Raw genomic sequence first — 20,573 nt, 5'->3', positions numbered from 1 at the left:
AACGCTCCCTGAGCGATACCGTGCCGACATCGGCACAACGTATGTGTGCTGTCTGGGGTGTTTTTGTTCTGCGTCTCGCACTCTCCAGTCCAGCGGAAGGCGCTACACACATTCGTTTGTTTTACAAACACCAATAAACCTCAGAGGAGGAAGAACTATTTTCGCCGCGCTCTCTGTTGTTGTTTTGTCGGCATGCTCCCTTAATACAAACACTTAGAAACGTTTCTTTTCAGAGAAAAATACAGTTTCTTAATCAGTTCAGTAAATAGGTGTACCTGTAATATTTTCATCTTCACAGTAGTCGAAGTTTTGAAACATGCAGGAATATCTGGAGGAGTATCAGCTGAACTGAGATCTGCTGCTGTGAAAATTATGTTTGTTAAAGAGGAGAGTGAACACGAGGAACCAGAAACCTGGAGAATAAAACACGAGGAACAAGAAACATGGGGAATAAAATATGAGGAACAAGAAAAATGCGGAATAAAACACGAGGAACCAGAAACCTGGAGAATAAATCAAGAGGAACCAGAAACCTGGATAATAAAACATGAGGAACTAGATACCTGGAGAATAAAACACGAGGAACCAGAAACCTGCAGAATAAAACACGAGGAACCAGAAACCTGGATAATAGAACATGAGGAACCAGAAACCTGCAAAATAAAACACGAGGAACCAGAAACCTGGATAATAGAACACGAGGAACCAGAAACCTGGAGAATAAAACACGAGGAAACAAAAACCTGGAGAATAAAACAAGAGGAACCAGAAACCTGGAGAATAAAACAAGAGGAACCAGAAACCTGGAGAATAAAACACGAGGAACCAGAAACCGTGAGAATAAAACACGAGGAACCAGAATCCTGCAGAGTAAAACACGAGGAACCAGAAAACGGGAGAATAAAACACGAGGAACCAGAAAGAGGTTGGTGTGTATTCTTCATTTATCTTTAATGTCTGTTTGTGGTAATGTTACATTTAGGCTTACAAAGTATTCTTTATTTATCTTTAATGTCTGTTTGTGGTAATGTTACATTTAGGCTTACAAAGTTTTACTTATCTGGTGTTTTGGGGCCCTGCCGTGTGTGTGTGTGTCTATCTATCTATCTATATATGAAGAGTTTGGTTCCAAAACGCTATAAATCCAAAATTGTTAAATTGAGAAAAAAGGCATTTTCTTTCCCAAAAGACTGTTTGTATGAAAACTGTTATTTTCTGTTTCAAACCATAATATATCATTATGAGTTTGTAATAACATAAAAAAATCAAATCCATATTTTGATTTTAAACATTTATTAAACAAAGACATTTTTTTTCTCCAAAATGCAATATATCCATGACACGTTTTTCCCCAAAATGCTACAAATCCATTTCATCAACAAAAACTCACTTTCTGTATGAAATTGAGCAAAGACATAACAATGAATAACAAGGAAAGGTTGTCTATACATATGACAAACCCCAAAACTTGAACAACATCACTTATATTAAACCATTAAACCAATTTTTAAAAGTACATTCATCTCGCTGCCTTTTTCAGATTGCATTCATTTCAGTCTGATATTAATGCTGTTAATAGCAACATTTCAAATTCATCCTGAACTCATACGTAACATTAGAGCAAAATTTTGTTTCTGTTGCGTTTATCTTGTTATTCTGTACACTACATTCATAAAATTTTCAAAACAATGTACGAAACTGTGCAATTATTAAGTTAAATAGTATTAAATAGTAAGTTATCTATACAAATCCCAAACGTGGACAACAGATTTCTAAAAAATACATCCATCACAATGCTTCATAAAAACATGCTCATAAAAACAATATTTCTGTGTCATTAAAAAACATAACAATATTTCTGTGCAAAATATAACTTTAAATAAACAATACATCTGTGTGAGATTGTGCAACATAACTAGACTATAAGCAACCATGACAGTCGATTTACATACTGCCAACTTGAACAAATTTCTTATAGTGGAACACAGATATATGAAATACATTAATCATGTTGTAGTGCTTGTTATTTATTTATTTATCTATTTATTTATCGATCTATTTATCTATGTATTTATTTATCTATCTATCTATCTATCTATCTATTTATTATGGACAACTACAATTCAGTGCCATTGTGAAGTGCCATTATCTAGACACACCCAACCACACACAGACTTTCTCCGCACTCACTTAACTCCTCCTCCTGTTTGCTCAGGTATTTCTCACACACACGTGTTCACACACACTTATTATGCACTGAAACCATGAACTCAAAAGGCTCAATCGGCAGAATTATTCTTCAGGGCTGTCATGGTCGGCATCATTTACAATGAGTGCTCCATCATAGAAGGCACGCACAGTGGCACTGGCACCAATTTCAGCAAGCAAGTTAAGCACATCCTTTCTTTTTGCATCCTTCACTGTGCTTACATTTGGGAGCTGACTCGGCTTGAAGTTTGCCCAGTTCTGTCCTCGCTTCAAAACCGAGTGATAGCAGAAGTCACTGTTGTACATAGTCTTTAATCCAAGTTTGTCATTCCTGAGTTCCAGCATTCTAGCATCACTGAGCTTGAATGACTTCTGTGGCTTTACAAAAACCTGTGTTGCCTTCTTCAAATCATAAGCTTGCCAGTCCTGGCCGTAGACATGGACATGTCCATGGTTCCTCAAAATGTCATACTCTTCTGGCATGAGGTTCATTGTGCTTTCGAATCTGCTGCTCAATCCTCTCAAAAACGCGGTCAACAGGAAGGAAACTGTGTCCCCTGATGGGAAACACATATTCCGTGATCATATTAGGACAATTCTGCTTTGTTAAAGCAAACAGCATTGACAGAACATTCACATTTTTGTTTTGTCCAAAACAGGAATCACTGAATAATCTCAACTTCTGAACATTGCAAAGTGCAACATTCAATGGCTGCCGAAAACAAAACAGTGGTTCAGAGCAGAAGCAGTCAAATTACTGTCTTTTCTGTTCTTGTGTTCCATCCATGTGTAAAGATGGATGTCATCCTTGCTTTGCTTGCTGCATTTCCCAGCATGGACAACAACACCAAAGATGTACATGTAGAGCTGGCGGGAGTAGTACGCCTGACCAATGGGGGTTTTTGGGAGTACCAGATTCTCCATCATGTTGAAGCAGACTGTCAATGCTGCATTGTCACTTTGCCCAAGCAAATCATAAAACACCCTTGCTCGTCTGCGATGCAAAATGAAAGATGCTGATGCTGTACGCTTCTCCTCTTCGGGCAAGCTGGGGTTCTTTACTGTGAGATGAAACTTTGCACATGTAGAACACTCGTCGGTGGCTGGATGTCCAAATGCAAGGTTGAGACTGTATCGGAAAACACTGTAATAGAGAGAGTAGCTAACAGCATCATGATTTTGCTGCTTGAACAATTCATGCATTTTTTTTATGCTGAGGTCACTGGGAAGGTATTTCCGCCCAGGTGCTCCTCTTCTGCCATAGTGGCTTGCCCTACAAGTGAATGTTTGAATGTGATCCATCACAAGTTTCTTCTTATTCTTTTCTTCATTTTCTGTAACTTTGCTAGCACCACCCCTATGTTCTGGTCTGGCCTCAGCATTCTCTGCATAATATCTTGCCACTCGGGCTACTCTATCTTTGCCAATACCTGCAACGACTATCTATCTATCTATCTATTTATTTATTTATGAAATAAAACAAATAAACCCAGCACTGCACAGAAAGTTGCCTTGCAGATAGGAACCTCCGTGGGATGATCCTTGGAGAGCAAGTAGAACTTGTTCGTGATCTCCCTCTCCTGTGCCTCTTCAATTCCCACCTTGGGACGTCTTTGCTGTACCCGTTTTACTGTTATCAGGTGCAAAATTGCTTGGTCTTGTTCGGCCTTCGTAGTATGACAGTAGAGAATGTCAAAGTTTTTTACAAGATCGTCAGCTGTCAGTTTGTCGGCATGACAAACCTTTTTTTTTTCACTGTGAGAACAAGCAATCGCCGGTATTTTGCCACCGCCTGAGTTTCTGACTCTATTTCTGACTTCCCTTGCGTGGTTGTCTTTTGACCCCTTCCGCTTCTTTCCCACAGACGACACGACCATTGGCTCCTCAATACCATCAAAGTTATTCATTTTAGTAGCCTATATAAAAACTTAAAAGTCTGAGGCGAGTGTTTACCGTCAGTTTGCGTCATGGAATGGTGCGCGGTGATTGGTCGAATGGAACTGTAGGGCTTTTTTAGGAAAAACAGGACTGGCGTTTGTCTCTGTTTGAGGAAAAAAGGGAAGAAACAGGGCAGTGAAACATGGCGGATATCGCGTTTTGTTAAAAACTGATTATCAAACTTTGAATAGAGAGTCAATGGGAAGCTTGTTTTGGCGGTAACTCGTTTTTGTATAAATTGCCGTTTATCGCGTTTTGGAATCAAACTCTTCATACATACATATATATATATATATATATATATATACATACACACACACACACACACACACACACACACACACACACACACACACACACACACACACACACGGCAAATGTTGGGTTAAAACTAACCCAACCTGTAACCCAACTATATAGCACCTTCCCATCTGTGGGTTAAAATCCTGTTGGGTTAAAAGTTACCCAACAGTTAAGTTAATCATTCATATTTACATCAGTATTTTTATTAAAAATTACTTAATACAACCATATTTTGAAACAACTTTGTTGTAAATTACAGATTTAATTTTAATATGCTTATAACACATTTACAAATATATTTTAAAACATATTATTTAAATGTACAAGAATGTGTAAAAATACAACTGACATTTTCAAGATGTACAAATGTGTCAATTCATATTCATGTCAAAACACACAAATGTGCAAATACAGTTCACAGCTATGGCCTAATGTTTAGAGAGTTGGACCTGTAACACGAAAGTCGCAGGTTTGAGTCTCGGTGCTGGCAGGAGTTGTAGGTGGGGGAGAGTGTATGAACAGTGCTCTCTTTCGCCCTCAATACTCATGGCTGAAGTGCCCTTGAGCAAGGCACTGAACCCCCAGTTGCCCCCTGGGCGCTGGATCTATAGCTGCTCACTGCTCCGGGTGTGTTCACTTCTCACTGCTCTGTGTGTGCACTTGGATCAGTTAAATGCAGAGCACCAATTCCGAATATGGGTTACCATACTTGGCAAATAATACGACTTTCAAATAAAATGAATATAAAATATAATTATAAAACAAAAAATAATAATAAAATCAAGTAATAATAATATAAAATATACTGCTGGGGCTACTGATGATAAAAAAGTTTTTTACTGATTAGGTAGTAGATGTCATATACAAAGAAAATTTTGAAGCACAGATCGACTGCTTTTAGTATCGTCTTCTGGTCCATAGCCTCCCTGTCTAAAAATAATAAAAACTTTTAATAAAATAATATTTTAAAAGTTTTCCTTGTCACCAAGCACCAGGACATGTGGATTCTGGCTTGTCTCATGATTCAAGTACAGCACTAATTAGTGCCAACCTTAAAAGAATTAAAAAAAAAGTTCAATTAACATGCATTGTGATGATATTTCATTGATACACTTACTTTACAAATGAGTTAATTTAAATAAGTTAAAAGCTATAGCGAATTTTAAATTGGTTAAAGTGATAATACACCCAAAAAATAAAATTGTCTTTTTTTTTATATATATCTTCTTGGAACGATTTGTATTGTACAACTTGTCTTATACCAAAAAAAAATAAAGCTGACTTGACTACACAGGGCAATGCAATTTTAAGTGTTGCTTTTACTAACAGTTTGAATGTCAATGAAGGACCGCTTCATTTCCGTGTATGATGTGCACACCTTTTTTCCATTTGTGTGGTATGGTGCAGATGGCAGGAAGGGTTTTAACCCTGCCATGGGGGGTCCATTACGAGACTCAGCAGTAAGTGTTCTACCGCACTTTTAATTGTAACAGTTTCCTACTTCAGTGTGTTACAAACATAATTTTGGTGTCTTTGGAAAGAAGACCCTTTGGGCTTTACTTTTATCAACCAGATTTGATAATGCTCAAAAATATTAAAAGTTATAGACACTGAAGTGCATTGATTTTTTTTTTTTTTCACACTTAAATAATTTTTTTATTTGATATATAAATTAGGGGTGTGCATGGATATTCGAACATTTGAATATTCGTTCTGCTCTTATTATTAGATAAATAAAAATGTTATTCAAATTTAAAAAAAAAAAAAAAAAGTTCACAATGAAACCTAATTTGGTCACGTTCTGTGATTCTCCACGGCATATTTGAAGATGTAACAAATAATTCATGAATGAATAAGGGGCCGTTCACATATCGTGCCTAAAAACGCATGGAAAACACTATGGGTGCGTTGCTTTCTCCTTCTCCAAAGCGCTTGGGGAGAAGCGCTCCTGAGTCGTCTGCCGTTACTAAGCAACGGCCTAGACCCTTGGCACAAACATCTCAGGTTTCTCGACGAAAACATGAGAGAAGTAAGAAAAAAAAACTTTTTTTAACATTATCAGAACACTTTCCTTAAAGCGAGTGGTGTGGATGAAGAGGATGCAATGCCCACTCATCGGGAAAAGGCTGAGCCAGTTCTTCAGCGAAGATTATACAGAGAGTCCAGCCGAGACGAGTGGGAACAGTTCTTGCTGGAGCCATGTATTCCACGAGATGAGGATCCCATTAAGTGTTGAAACGAAAACATGAAGCGCTTCATAAAACTTATTTGCTTAGCACACCGTTATTTGTAAGTCCCGACAATGCCGTCAGACCACGTTTTTCCGTGGTCGGCCTTATTGTTAACAGACTAAGGAGCCAACTTTCCCCCGACCATGTTTACATGTCCGTATTTCTTAACAAGAACATGTAAAACAATAGAAAAAAAAAACAATCAAGATTTGCTGACAGTTTAAAAGTTTAAAAGTGTAGGCAACGTTCTACAATAGCCTAATTGCTGCAGGCTGCTGTACGTTTTTTCTTTGTTCACTTTTTTTGTTCACTTTTTGTTTTGTTTTTAATCTGTATTTTTGTTTGTTTGCACGCATTGTTAAAGGTTTTCAGCTACAAAACACGATATGTAATGTTCAAGCTTATTCTGTGTAAGCTTGTTCAAAATGAGGAAACAATAAATGTTGCTGAAAATAACGTCTGTCTCATTAAACTTAATCTAAATAATCGAATATTCTTTTTTTTTGTGAGCTCAAATATTCAAATGTGATATCTGCGGAAAACACCCATCCCTAATAAAAATCTATGAAATGAGTCCTGGAGCAATCTAGAAAAGTATTGGGTTGAAAGTCAGATGTCTCATGAGTTTATATTTCAAATCTGTATAAGATATCAAGAAAAATGAGACTCTTGCAAATATTTTTATGAGATTATGTCTACACCCCCCCACCCCCCAAATATACAAAAATATATTTCACAATAGTATTGAAGGCTTCTACAAACTATTAAGTCAGTAATCATACCACTGCATAGTTTTTTTTTTCAGTTATAAAACACTAGACAGAAACTTGGACATCATAAAAGTGATTTACTTGAGCACTAGAAAAATACAATAAGAATAATAAGAAAAATAAAAAAAGATTTAACTTTGTTTGCCAATATAGAACATCCTGAGATTGCTAGAAATGCAGTATTTACAATGAATTACGATGCAAATAAGTGCTGATGTGCTGATGGCAACTTATGCAGATGGTAATAACACAAATGTGCCATAAAGTAAATAATCCACTCTCTCTATTCATATAGACGCGTTCACTTTGATAGCCGTGATCATACAGTAATAGTGAGCTGATTTGGGCTGATTTGCACTCAAACAGATGGTAATCATGCAGATACATTCACATTCAACATAAAACACACTCTCACACATATAAAATATGTCATATAATGTCTCATATAAAAACTGTTGAAAAATAAAAGAAAGAAAAAGGCGATCGCTATAAGTTCCGCCTCCATCAGCTGACAGGTGCGTCAAAGCGCGTCACGAGGGAGCGCCAAACTTCAAATATACTATCTTTCATTCATTCTTTTTTCCGGTGGATCATCTCATTCTGTTTGTGACACTGTACACTGCTAAACCATGCCGTTTTTTTACTACCAAGACACAGTTTCTGACCGTGAGTTATTCCATAACGGACACAAGCAGTTCTGTCGCTGAAGAACTGAAACGTAAACAAAGTAATTATGATCCATATTACAACGTTATTGTTTCGTTGGACTAAACGTGCTTCATGAGATGTCGGTCAGTGGATTTCCCTCCAGAAAATTTGTGCCAATATTTGCGGCTAATGTGAGTAAATTTTACCACCCTTTACCCTTAAACTGATTTGGACTTGTAGGGAGGAACAAAAGTACACTGTAAGTGAAAGGAAGCTTTGTTGGACGGAATGCGGCAATACACTTATTTCACCTCATTTTTGGAAGTCATAAGTCTAAGTAAAATTGAAAACTTATGTATCATTAATTTAAATAGGTTACCTTGAAATGTTTCAATTAACAGGCAGAAATTCTATTGTTGCAATTTTTTCTTCACAAAAAAGTCCATTGTATAAAACAGAAGTATAACACATTTAGCAAAACACATTAAAAAAAACATGTCAATCAATCTAGCTTCATAAGAGAAATTGCTGTAATTATAGGGTATTCTAATAGATGCATAAGAATATTCAATATGAATAAACCATAAAAACACTTTTACTGTACAATTAATTAGTGCTGGTCCGCTAAAATGCATATGACTTAAAGGTTGGTTGTAAGAGTAATGTTAACGTTATGTAAATTTGGGGCACTAGTATAAATAAAGCTTTCTTGCTTAATTCTAATGATTTCGTCAAACTTTCACATTTCACCAGACAATTTTTATTAACTATAAGTAATGCTTGTCTAAACATTAAATCTTTTAATGTATTAATGCTGGCGAACAAACAGGAATAGCATTCATTTACAATCGATCTAATTCTCTGGGGGAAACAAACGGACTAAAGGGAACACAAACTTTTTAATGTATTAAAAAAAATTAACGTATCAGACACAAACTTTATGTTATAACAGTTATATACATCAAACGTTTATATTAACAGTTACTTACCCTTCATAGTCAGGCAGGCTGACGCTGATGTCCGCACTGAGTCTCTGACTGGACCGTTAAATTTGATGCTGCCACCACCTTGCCTGTTTCTCAACAGCTATGTGATTCTTTTCTTAAATTCTTTTACTCTAAAATTGATAGTGTTCGCATACACATTTCTGTTGCATCTGCTCCCATTGTCTCACTTCTCTGTTCATCTGGGTTTACTGGTTTTCCTCTCACTAGCTTATTTAAATCTTGTTTCGATGTTTTGAGCCCTACTGTCCTTAGTATTATGAATGATTCATTGCAGATGGGGGAGGTTCCAGCAGCATTAAAGATTGCTGCTGTAACCCCAGTACCAAAAAAGAAAATATTACTCTGGAGGATTTCAAAAATCTTCGACGTATCTCCAACCTTCCGTTCATGGCAAAAATACTTGAGCGTGTTGTTGCCTTTCATCTACGTAACCATCTCGCAATTAATAACCTGTTTGATCCTCTTCAGTCAGGTTTTCATAAATTCCACAGTACTGAAACGGCTTTGGTCAGAGTTACCAATGATTTGTTGATGGCTTCTGACTCTGGTGTAATTTCCATTCTCATCCTTCTTGATTTAAGAGCAGCCTTTGATACTGTTGATCATAGTCTATTACTCGCCCGCCTTGAACAAGATTTTGGTGTGTCTGGGACAGCTTTGAAGGTGTTTAAATCCTATTTTACAGACCGTTCTCAGTTCGTTTCCATGGGTGGTTTCAGGTCTGAGATTAGCTCTGTTTTCACTGGGGTTCCTCAGGGCTCAGTCCTGGGCCCTCTGCTTTTTAATATTTATCTGGCACCACTTGGACAGTTGTTGCGATCGCTTGGCCTTCATTATCACTTTTATGCTGATGATATGCAGATTTATATACACTCAAAGTCTGGTGAACATCTTGATGTTGATTTTCTGTCCGGCTGTGTTTCTGAGATAAAGGAATGGATGAGTACAAATTTTTTGTGTCTGAATAGTGGTAAAACTTAAGTTATGCTTATTGGTTCCCGTCATCAAATTTCAAAAGCTGGTTCCTTATCCTTGACTATTGATGGCTCTGTCTTGGCTACTCAAGCTAAAGTGAGGAATCTTGGAGTTACTTTTTGATACCAGGCTTTCATTTGATTCTTTCGTCCAGAGTACATTTAAATCATCCTTTTTTCACCTCAGAAATATAGCTAGATTACATCCTATGCTAAGTTTCTCAGTAGCTGAAAAGCTGATGAATTCCTTTGTCATCTCTAGGATAGATTACTGTAACGCCCTTCTAGCCGGAGTCTCTAAATCCACACTTAAAGGGGGGGGGGGTGAAATGCTATTTCATGCATACTGAGTTTTTTACACTGTTAAAGAGTTGGATTCTCATGCTAAACATGGACAAAGTTTCAAAAATTAAGTTGTATGTTTGAAGGAGTATTTCTGTTCCAAAAATACTCCTTCTGGTTTGTCACAAGTTTCGGAAAGTTTTTTTTCGAGTATGGCTCTGTGTGACGTTAGATGGAGCGGAATTTCCTTATATGGGTCCTAAGGACACTTCTGCTGGAAGAGCGCGTGCTCCCGTATAGCAGAGCACTGAGAGCACAAAAGACATTCACTGATCAGAGCGAGAGCGTCGCAAAATGTCACAAAAAGGAGTGTGTTTTTGGTTGCCAGGGCAAGACAACCCTGCACAGATTACCAAAAGAAAAACAGCATTAAGGGACCAGTGGATGGAGTTTATTTTTACAGAGCATCAACGGAGTTGTGCAAGTGTTTGTGTTTGTTCCCCTGCATTTCGAAGATGCTTGTTTTACAAACAAGGCCCAGTTTGACGCTGGATTTGCAAATCGTTTATTTCTTAAGGATAATGCAGTCCCAACGAAAAGGGTCACGATCGTGTGTTGGAACCGCATGCGGTGAGTAAAACTGCTTCAAATATCTCTGTGTTGTTAACTTAGCTATCGGCGCGTAAGCACATCAAGTAAACAACATGCGATGTTGTCATCAAACTGCACGAGTAAAACTGCTTCAAATATCTCTGTGTTGTTAACTTAGCTATCGGCACGTAAGCACATCAAGTAAACAACATGCGAAGTTGTCATCAAACTGCACTTTCCACATGTACAGCTTAAAAAAAAAAAAAGACGACAAAGTGGAACTTAGTCATTTTCCAAAACCGCTAAGCAAATATATACAGTATCAGTACATACCACAGAGACGTCGTTGCTGATGCTGCTCTTGTTAAATTTCAGCCTCTGGATCTGATTCTGGATCATAAATATACGCTGAATTTGACTGTTAGCCATGGTTTGTTGGGGATGATGTTTTTTTCCTCACGGTAATGTCACAGCTTCCAAACGCTCTCAACGCAAAAGCCTACTCGCGCTCGTGATTCTTTAGCTCCGCCCACACGTCACGCCTCCAGTCGGTCGTGTTTTTCCGGGAAAAATCGGTACAGACTATCTTTCTCTTATGAATATAATAAAACTAAAGACTTTTTGGAGTTATGAAGGATGCAGTACTACTCTATAGGTACTCAAGATTAACAGGATATTGAGTGAAAACGAGCATTTCACCCTCCCTTTAACAAACTACAATATGTACAAAACTCGGCCGCCAGGATATTGACTGGGTCCAGGGTATGCAATCACATCACTCCGGTTTTGGAGTCCTTACACTGGCTCCCAGTCCGATTCAGAGTAGATTTTAAAATGATGATGCTGACATATAAAGCATTGCATAGCTTGGCCCCTTATAATTTATCTGAGTTGTTAACTTCCTATACCCCAACTCGGAGACTGCGTTCTTCTCAATCCAACTTGTTGGTTGTTCCTCAAACACGCTTACGTGACAGGGCCTTTTCTTCATATGCTCCTGTCGGAATTCTCTGCCTCCTGATCTTAGGGAAGCACAGGGCTATGACATTTTTAAAGGTAGACTTAAGACTTATTTTTTTAAATTAGCATTTGATTGTTGATGTTACTTTTATTGTTTGAGCTTTGTATTGCTTGTTTGTGTACAGCGCTTTGAGAAGTAGCCTTTAAAGGCGCTTTATAAAATAAAGTTTATTATTATTAGTAAAATTTGATGCCGGAAACAGTTGGGTTATAACTAAAAATAACCCAACGACGAAAAAAAATGACCCAACAAATTTTAAGATAACCCAACACATTGACCCAATATGTGTAACCCAAAGGTTAGGTTAAAAAACAACCCAACCTTTTTTACTGTGTGTGTGTGTGTGTGTGTGTGTGTATGTGTATATATATATATATATATATATATATATATATATATATATATATATATATATATATAATTTATGTATATAAAGTTTATGTACTGCTGTCAAAACAGTACTTAAGTAAAAGTAAAATGTACTTCTCTCAAAAAATAATCAGAGTACAAGTTACTAGTTACTTTTTAGCTGGCGATATTTAGTTACCAAAAATATTCATATCAAAGATCTATGTGCATGGAAAATAGTAACTTTAAACAAAACCCACTTTTATCTTATTGACAAAGTATGTTAATTAGTGGTCAGGGATTTCTAACTTCAATACCTGGTTGGATAGGAGTGGTTAAAGGGGTCCTATTATGCTCTTTTACAATGTCTTGAACTTGTTTTGGGGGTGTACTAGAAAATGCTCTCATGCTTGGTGGTTCGAAAAACACATTATTTTTCACATAATTTACATTATTACAATACCTTTCTCTCCAGCTCGTCACAAATGTCTCGATTAGTTCAGGGTTTGATGAAGACCTGCCTTCCGAAAAACAAAATGTGTTTGGTTAGCTGTCCCAGTGTGTTGTGATTGGTGAACAGCTCAGACGGTTTTTCAGTACTGTTCGCCCCTTGCCAAAACAGCAAGTTCCTTCTGATAAGGATGGCATCAATATTGCCAGATCAATTTTATATTGTTTTGGAAAACAATGCTGTAGTCCAAACAAGATGTTTATTGTAGTAAAAAGGGATTTTTAAAAAATGAAATGGTTCACTTTGGAGATTTGTAACATTTTAGATGTTAGTTATGCCCAAACATACACACTACACACTGACTAAAATTCAAAAAGTGAAAAAGCATAATAGGATGTTATAATATTTTGCATGCTTCACATTATAGTGCGGAGTGCATAAAAATAATAAGGCGGCAGAGTGAATTTATCATCCATAGTGGTTCTCACGTAGTACTTCTATGTCATCACCACATAGTGTGTGTTATAAGTTAAGACTACGTGAGAAACACTTTGATATGATAAGTTCACTCTGCCGTCTTGTTATTATTTTCATACACACCGCACTATAATGTGATGCATGCAAAATACATAGTTTTGGCCGTTACAAAGTCTCCATCCACAAACAGACCTACATCGTGTGCAGATATAAGGTATGTCATTGCACTTTAACAAGTAATCTGAACAGCCTATATGTGTGCAATATAATATAATTTTGTCTTTACTTTATTTGTAATGCCAAGAAAGAGTTAATCTCTCATTTATGAGAAGAGCATGTGGCCGTGTACCAGCCATTAACTGTGTTATTATACATAAAACTTTATGACCCAACTGGGAGAAACAGGAGAGCCCAGCTCTCTGGGAATTCTTGTAAGGAAAAAGGAAAGTACCTTTTAAATGTATTAACTGTATTTCCTTTTAGTGCTTAGATGTCTTCCCATATCAAATTGAAGTATCTGCAGTTTTATCGTGTGTTAATCAAACTTTGAATGTGTGTATTATGCATATGTATGTAACTTTAAGTTTCTTCTACCTTTACCTGCCATTCTTGGTATCTCATTAACCGTCTTGTTTTGAATGAACCACTCATACATAGAAAATGTATTATTCTGGAATTACCATCTTGCTGAAATATAACTACTGAATTCTGATAACACCAAAACTTACTTGCGTAAGAGACAAAGGAACTTTTTCCTGCTTCAGATCTTTGGACGTTCACTGGTTGTTCGCGCGAACAGAGGCATGAACCAAGTCACTCCATAAGAAGACTGACACAGAACGTTCTCAGCGCACTTCATCTGAGAGAACGTCTTGTTTCATGGTTCCTTAGGGAGCTCTCATCTCCGTTTTTCTTTTCTTTCCTTTACTAAGTTGTATTCTCATATTCGCCTCTCCCTCCACGAGGGAGACAAAATCTGAATAATTTCTTTGGTAACTTCACGTTCAGTTAACCTTTAAAACTTTGCGCGAGTCTGCTCGCCCCGGAAGACATGAGAGAACACGCCCAGCTCCAAAAGAACAGTCACAAACACAACCACATGCAAGTATTATTTTCTATAGAGATTTAAATACTGCTTAAGGTTGTCTATTCCCTTTTTTCAAGGTGATCTGATTCCTTGTTCTCTTTCAAAAGGTTACTGTCTGTGATTTTGCCATACTAGGCGATCATTTTGTGATCTAGCCTATTTCTCTTTCACTTTCTCTTGCTTACCCTTTCATCCTCTCTCTCTCTCATCGATTATCCGTTTTGTCTTGAATTGTTTTTACTGTTTGTATTGTTATACAAAACAAAATGTATAGTTCTGTGTATTATTATTTCACCATTAAAATCCAATATATATTCCCGATTGCTTCTGTCTAAATGCTAACATCACAAAGTCAATGAAATGTTTGATCTCAGCTACAAAGCTTATTTGTTACTTTTCATTAACCTAAATATTATAAGGACAGGAGAATAGTTTCATGGCCAGAAACAATTTTCCTGGAATTATAAGAAGTGATAAAATTATTGAAAGTTGATAAGTTAATCTTACGGCCGTTTGAAATTAACTCTAAAAAACGATGCTTCAAAATATGCAGAGGGCATTGAAAAAATAACTTAATGTTGATTTTATGTTTATCAAGTTGTCCCCATTCAATCTGAAGAAAATAAAATTAATCGCAGACTTACAGATGTTAAACATTTAAGTTTTTAACAAGTTACCAAAAATAAATAATTTTTACTTTTGTTTCAGAGTTAATTGAAGAAAAAGAGGAGAATGAAGAATCAAGTGAAGTTGAGGAGAAAAATCACGTCAAAACTGGAGGAAAACCTTTGGGTTTCTCTCAAAGCAAACAGAAAGATTTAAAGAAAAAAAGAGCAAAGAAGTCCTTCCGCTGCACTCAGTGTGGAAAGAGATTCACAGACAAAACAGGTTTTGAGCATCACATGAGAATTCATACTGGAGAGAAACCATTCACTTGTGATCAGTGTGGGAAGAGTTTCACACAATCATCAAACCTTAATATACACATGAACATCCACACTGCAGACAAGAAGCATGCATGTGATCAATGCGGTAAAATGTTTTTATGGGTTTCACTTCTGAAGAAACACTTGAAAGTTCATGCAAAGGAGAAACCACATCCATGTTATTTGTGTAGTAAGAGTTTTTTGCCTCTACAAAGTTTGAAAGTACATCAGAAAATACATACTGGTGAAAGAGTATATATAAAAAGAAATGAAAGGTTCCACACTGGAAAGAAACCTTATAAGTGTTCACACTGTGACAAGAGATTCAGTGATAAATCAAATCTGAAAACACATGAGAGGATTCACACTGGAGAGAAACCTTATAAGTGTTCACACTGTGACAAGAGATTCAATTATTCATCATATCTGAAAACGCATGAGAGGATTCACACTGGAGAGAAACCTTATAAGTGTTCACACTGTGACAAGAGATTCAATTATTCATCATATTTGAAAACACATGAGAGCATTCACACTGCAGAGAAACCTTACAAGTGTTCAAACTGTTACAAGAGATTCAGTCATCCATCACATCTGAAAGCACATGAGAGGATTCACACTGGAGAGAAACCTTACAAGTGTTCACATTGTGACAAGAGATTCAGTAAATTATCAGGTCAGAAAATACATGAGAGGATTCACACCGGAGAGAAACCATATAAGTGTGCACACTGTGACAAGAGATTCAGTGATTCATCATCTCTGAAAAGGCATGAGAGGATTCACACTGGAGAGAAACCATATAAGTGTGCACACTGTGACAAGAGATTCAATGATTCATCATCTCTGAAAATGCATGAGAGGATTCACACTGGAGAGAAACATTATAAGTGTGCACACTGTGACAAGACATTCAATGATTCATCATCTCTGATAACGCATGAGAGGATTCACACTGGAGAGACACATTATAAGTGTGCACACTGTGACAAGACATTCAATGATTCTTCATCTCTGAAAACGCATAAGAGGATTCACATTGGAGAGAAACTTTTTAATTGTGCACACTGTGACAAGACATTCAATGATTCATCATCTCTGAAAACGCATGAGAGGATTCACACTGGAGAGAAACATTATAAGTGTGCACACTGTGACAAGACATTCAATGATTCATCATCTCTGATAACGCATGAGAGGATTCACATTGGAGAGAAACTTTATAAGTGTGCACACTGTGACAAGAGATTCAGTGATTCATCAACTCTGAAAACGCATAAGAGGATTCACATTGGAGAGAAACCTTATAAGTGTGCACACTGTGACAAGACATTCAATGATTCTTCATCTCTGAAAACACATGAGAGGATCCACACTGTAGAGAAACCTTATAAGTGTTCACACTGCGACAAGAGATTCAGTAAATCATCAGGTCAGAAAATACATGAGAGGATTCACACTGGAGAGAAACCATATAAGTGTGCACACTGTGACAAGAGATTCAGTGATTCATCAACTCTGAAAACACATGAGAGGATCCACACTGGAGAGAAACCTTATAAGTGTTCACACTGTGACTGGAGATTCAGTGTGTCATCAAGTCTGAAAATACATGAGAGGATTCACACTGGAGAGAAACCATATAAGTGTGCACACTGTGACAAGAGATTCCGTGATTCATCAACTCTGAAAGCACATGAGAGGATCCACACTGGAGAGAAACCTTATAAGTGTGCACACTGTGACAAGAGATTCAGTGATTCATCATATCTGAAAACACATGAGAGGATCCACACTGGAGAAAAACCTTATAAGTGTTCACACTGTGACAAGATATTCAGTGATTCATCAAATCTGAAAACACATGAGAGGCTCCACACTGGAGAGAAACCTTACAAGTGTTCACACTGTGACAAGAGATTCAGGGATTCGACACATCTGAAAACACATGAGAGGATTCACACGAATGAAACCAAATAAGTAAATGGACTGCATTTATATAGCGCTTTCAACAGATCCCATGGCAATCCAAAGCGCTTTACAAGTTGCCTCACATTTACCCATTCACTCACTCAATCATACACCGACTGCGGTGTCAGCCATTCAAGGCACCATCCAGCTCGCCGGGAGCAGCTGGGGTTAGGTGTCTTGCTCAAGGACACGTCGACATTTGGGGGAACCAGAAACCTGCAGAATAAAACACGAGGAGCCAGAAACCTGCAGAATAAAACACGAGGAGCCAGAAACCTGGAGAATAAAACACGAGGAGCCAGAAACCTGGAGAATAAAACAAGAGGAACCAGAAACCTGGAGAATAAAACAAGAGGAACTAGAAACCTGCAGAATAAAACACGAGGAGCCAGAGACCTGCAGAATAAAACCAGAGGAACCAGAAACTTTGACAATAAAACTAGAGGAACCAGTAACCTGGAGAATAAAACAAGAACCAGAAACCTGGAGAATTAAACCAGATTCCACAACACACACACACACACACACAAATGTTTCTTTACACTCATCATGTAGGTCATTACTAAGATGTATTTGAAAGGTTTGTGCGTTGCATAACTGGTTAGCCCTGTTCTAAGATGGTTATGATTTTCTGATTTGTAACTTGGAAATGTTTCTCCTAATTAATGTTCTCAAATAGTCATGGTTTTGTAACCCTACCTCTGACCAGGTCATAAAACTTTATGACCCAACTGGGAGAAACAGAAAAAGCCCAGCTCGCTAGGAATTTTTGTAAGGAAAAAGGAAAGTAAATGTATTTTAAATGTATTAACTTCCTTTTTGTGCTTAGATGTCTTAACATATCCAATTGGAGAATCTGCATTTTTATCGTGTGTTAATCAAACTTTAAAGGCCATGTTGCAGGTTAACCACCACTTTCGATTAATGGGTACATAAATCACTCAAGATATGTATATCATTTTTAAAATGTCTCTAAGTTTTTGGTATTAACGTTTTTTTTACACAATTCGATGATGACGTCACATTGGGGAGAAGTCGGGGAAAGGTAGCCTCAGCCTAGTATGATGCCGCATTCCAGGCAACCCGTAACCCGTGTTTTTCCAACCTTAAACCCGTGAAAGTGCACTGGAACGGCAATCAAACCCATGACTTCCCACCCGTGAACTCGTGTCTCGTACTAGATCGATGTACTCCGAGTTCCGAGGTCACACAGCACGCGAAACAACGATGACAGCCCCTACGAATAATACTACATATGGACGCAGTGTTTATGCAAGTGGTACATGTTGAAAAAATTATTTTAGGTCAATGTAACATTGCAGTAAAATAAATAATCTAGTTACAAAGTCGTTAGTAGTGGTATGAAATAGTGATTACGAGCTCAAAAACCTGCCTGGAACGCAGCATCAGAACTATAGCGACTGACTGGGATGAGGAAAAGGTGGCAAGAGTCAACATTTATGATGGTCCACAGCCATGTCATTTCGATCGAGCCAGCCTTGAGAGGGCAAATGAGGAATTGCCAAGAAACTGCGCTGAAAAGCTTGTGCTGTAGTGGAAGTGAGTGCGTTTGGGTCACTGTTGGTCGATATCTCTCTATCTTTCTGTCTATCTATGTAGTCTATCTATCTATATATATCTATGTATTTATCTATAATCTGCGCTATCTGAAAACTCTCGTCTACTACTCGTCTCTCAATGCTGTCAAGGCGTGCTTTGGTAAATTCTCTCCCCAACGTGACGTGATGCAATGCATTGTGAGGGAATGGAGAACGCTGTAAGATGGTACATATTTTTCCGTATTATATTCCGTTTTGTGATGCCCAACAACATAAAATACAATGGATAACAGTTTAAATGTTTATTACCAACAAGCAAATTGCACAAATTCTTTAGAAAAAATTTACCTTGCAACACGGCCTTTAAATGTGAGTTTTTCTGCATATGAATGTAACTTTGTGTCTCCTACCTTTACCTGAATTACCATCTTGCTGGAATATAACTGCTAAATTCTGAAAACACCATAATGTACTCGAGTGGGTGTCTCTCCAGAGACAAAGGAACTTTTTCCCACTTCAGATCGTTGGACGTTCATTGGTTGTTCGTGCAACCGATGGGTGAAATACTTAGTCTTGGAGCACTCCGTCTGAGAGAATGTCTTGTTTCATGGCTGCTTAGGGAGCTCTCATCTCTGTTTTTCTTTTCTTTACTAAGTTTTATTCTCATATTCGCCTCTCCCTCCGCAAGGAACACGAAATCTGAATCATTTCTTTGGTAACTTCACGTTCGGTGAACCTTTAAAACTTTGTGCGAGTCTGTTCGCCCTGGAAGACACGAGAAAACACACCCAGCTCCAAAAGAACGACACGCGCACTCTCGTCTTGCGCGGTCACAAAGAGAACTACATGCAAGTATTATTTTCTATTGAGATTTAAATGCTGCTTAAAGTTGTCTATTCCCTTTTTCAAGGTGATCTGATTCCTTGTCTTTCAAAAGGTTACTGTCTGTGAATGGGCGATTCGATGTATTGTTAGTTCAATTATTAAAATCCAATATATATTCCTGATTGCTTCTGTCTAAAATGCTCACATCACGATGTCAATAAAATGTTTGATCTTAGCTAAAAAAAAAAAGTTGAAATTTCATAAATTGTACATGGCTTTGTAAGCAAGCAAATCCAATGGTGTCCATCTAGAAAATGTTTGAAATATGCATTCTGTGTTAACGGCTTTGTTTCAGTTTTGATGTAAACAAGATCCAATCCACATTGATGTTCTCTTTTTTTCTACTGGCTTCAACTGAATAGGCTAACATAAACCTAAAATCATCATCGCTTCACATGCGCCACTGATAAAGGTCAACTATACTTCCGCATTATGTCATTTTCGTGATCCGCGTACAGCCAAATTTTTGAGACCGCGTGGATGGTGCACGACACGCGAGGTGAATGATGAGACAAAAGTGGTCCTGGATGTCAAGCTGGTCCACCTTTGAAAGTTGCGTGGACACGGCTGTGCGCGAGACGGAACGGAACACAGAATGTGACGTTTACCCGGGGCTTAAAAGGCAGCCTTCCTTAATGGACACCTAAAATTCAAATGCAACGTTTTTTCTTTCGAATGTGGATTTTTATTTTAAATTAGATGAACATTCGAAATTCAATTACTTTTTTTTGACAGCCCTAGTCCGTACCAAGGTTATTTTTGTAAACAAAAACTGAAACTAAGACTAAAACTATAAGTTAAAAAACATTTTCGTTAACCGAAATATAATGTAAAATTCATAATAAATGAAAAACTAAAACTAAACGAAACTAGCAAAAGTTATAGAAAAACGTTAT

General features: G+C 37.4%; 2 protein-coding genes across 3 annotated transcripts in view; both read left to right on the top strand.

Moving 5' to 3' along the window:
- Positions 1-123: 123 nt before the first annotated feature.
- On the top strand, positions 124-20,054 carry LOC127952485 (zinc finger protein 845-like). Of its 2 annotated transcripts, none has more exons than XM_052550963.1 (2): positions 124-925; positions 15,045-20,052. In XM_052550963.1, exons 1-2 carry the CDS (start codon positions 373-375, stop codon positions 17,240-17,242), a joined length of 2,751 nt encoding a protein of 916 aa, XP_052406923.1. In that variant the 5' UTR covers positions 124-372; the 3' UTR covers positions 17,243-20,052. The 2 variants fall into 2 exon arrangements, with proteins under 2 accessions (XP_052406923.1, XP_052406924.1); XM_052550964.1 differs by having other exon boundaries at positions 804-929; positions 15,045-20,054.
- The window catches only part of LOC127952487 (zinc finger protein 658B-like), a 70,098-nt gene continuing 50,305 nt past the window's right edge, over positions 781-20,573 (top strand). The window contains exon 1 of the mRNA XM_052550967.1: positions 781-925. The gene's annotated coding sequence lies outside the window, so the exon portion shown is untranslated. The remainder of the gene's footprint in view (positions 926-20,573) is intronic.

The sequence above is a fragment of the Carassius gibelio genome, chromosome B3, assembly GCF_023724105.1.
Source record: "Carassius gibelio isolate Cgi1373 ecotype wild population from Czech Republic chromosome B3, carGib1.2-hapl.c, whole genome shotgun sequence".
Taxonomy (NCBI): domain Eukaryota; kingdom Metazoa; phylum Chordata; class Actinopteri; order Cypriniformes; family Cyprinidae; genus Carassius; species Carassius gibelio.
The sequence above is the reverse complement of the archived record's forward strand: the minus strand, read 5'-3'. Positions and strand labels throughout refer to the sequence as shown.

Bases quoted from the DNA above. Each gene is read 5' to 3' on its own strand.
- LOC127952485 (XM_052550963.1), top strand. From the start codon at position 373: ATGTTTGTTAAAGAGGAGAGTGAACACGAGGAACCAGAAACCTGGAGA. The intron at 926-15,044 runs GTTGGTGTGTAT...CTTTTGTTTCAG, and splicing joins ACACGAGGAACCAGAAAGAG to AGTTAATTGAAGAAAAAGAG.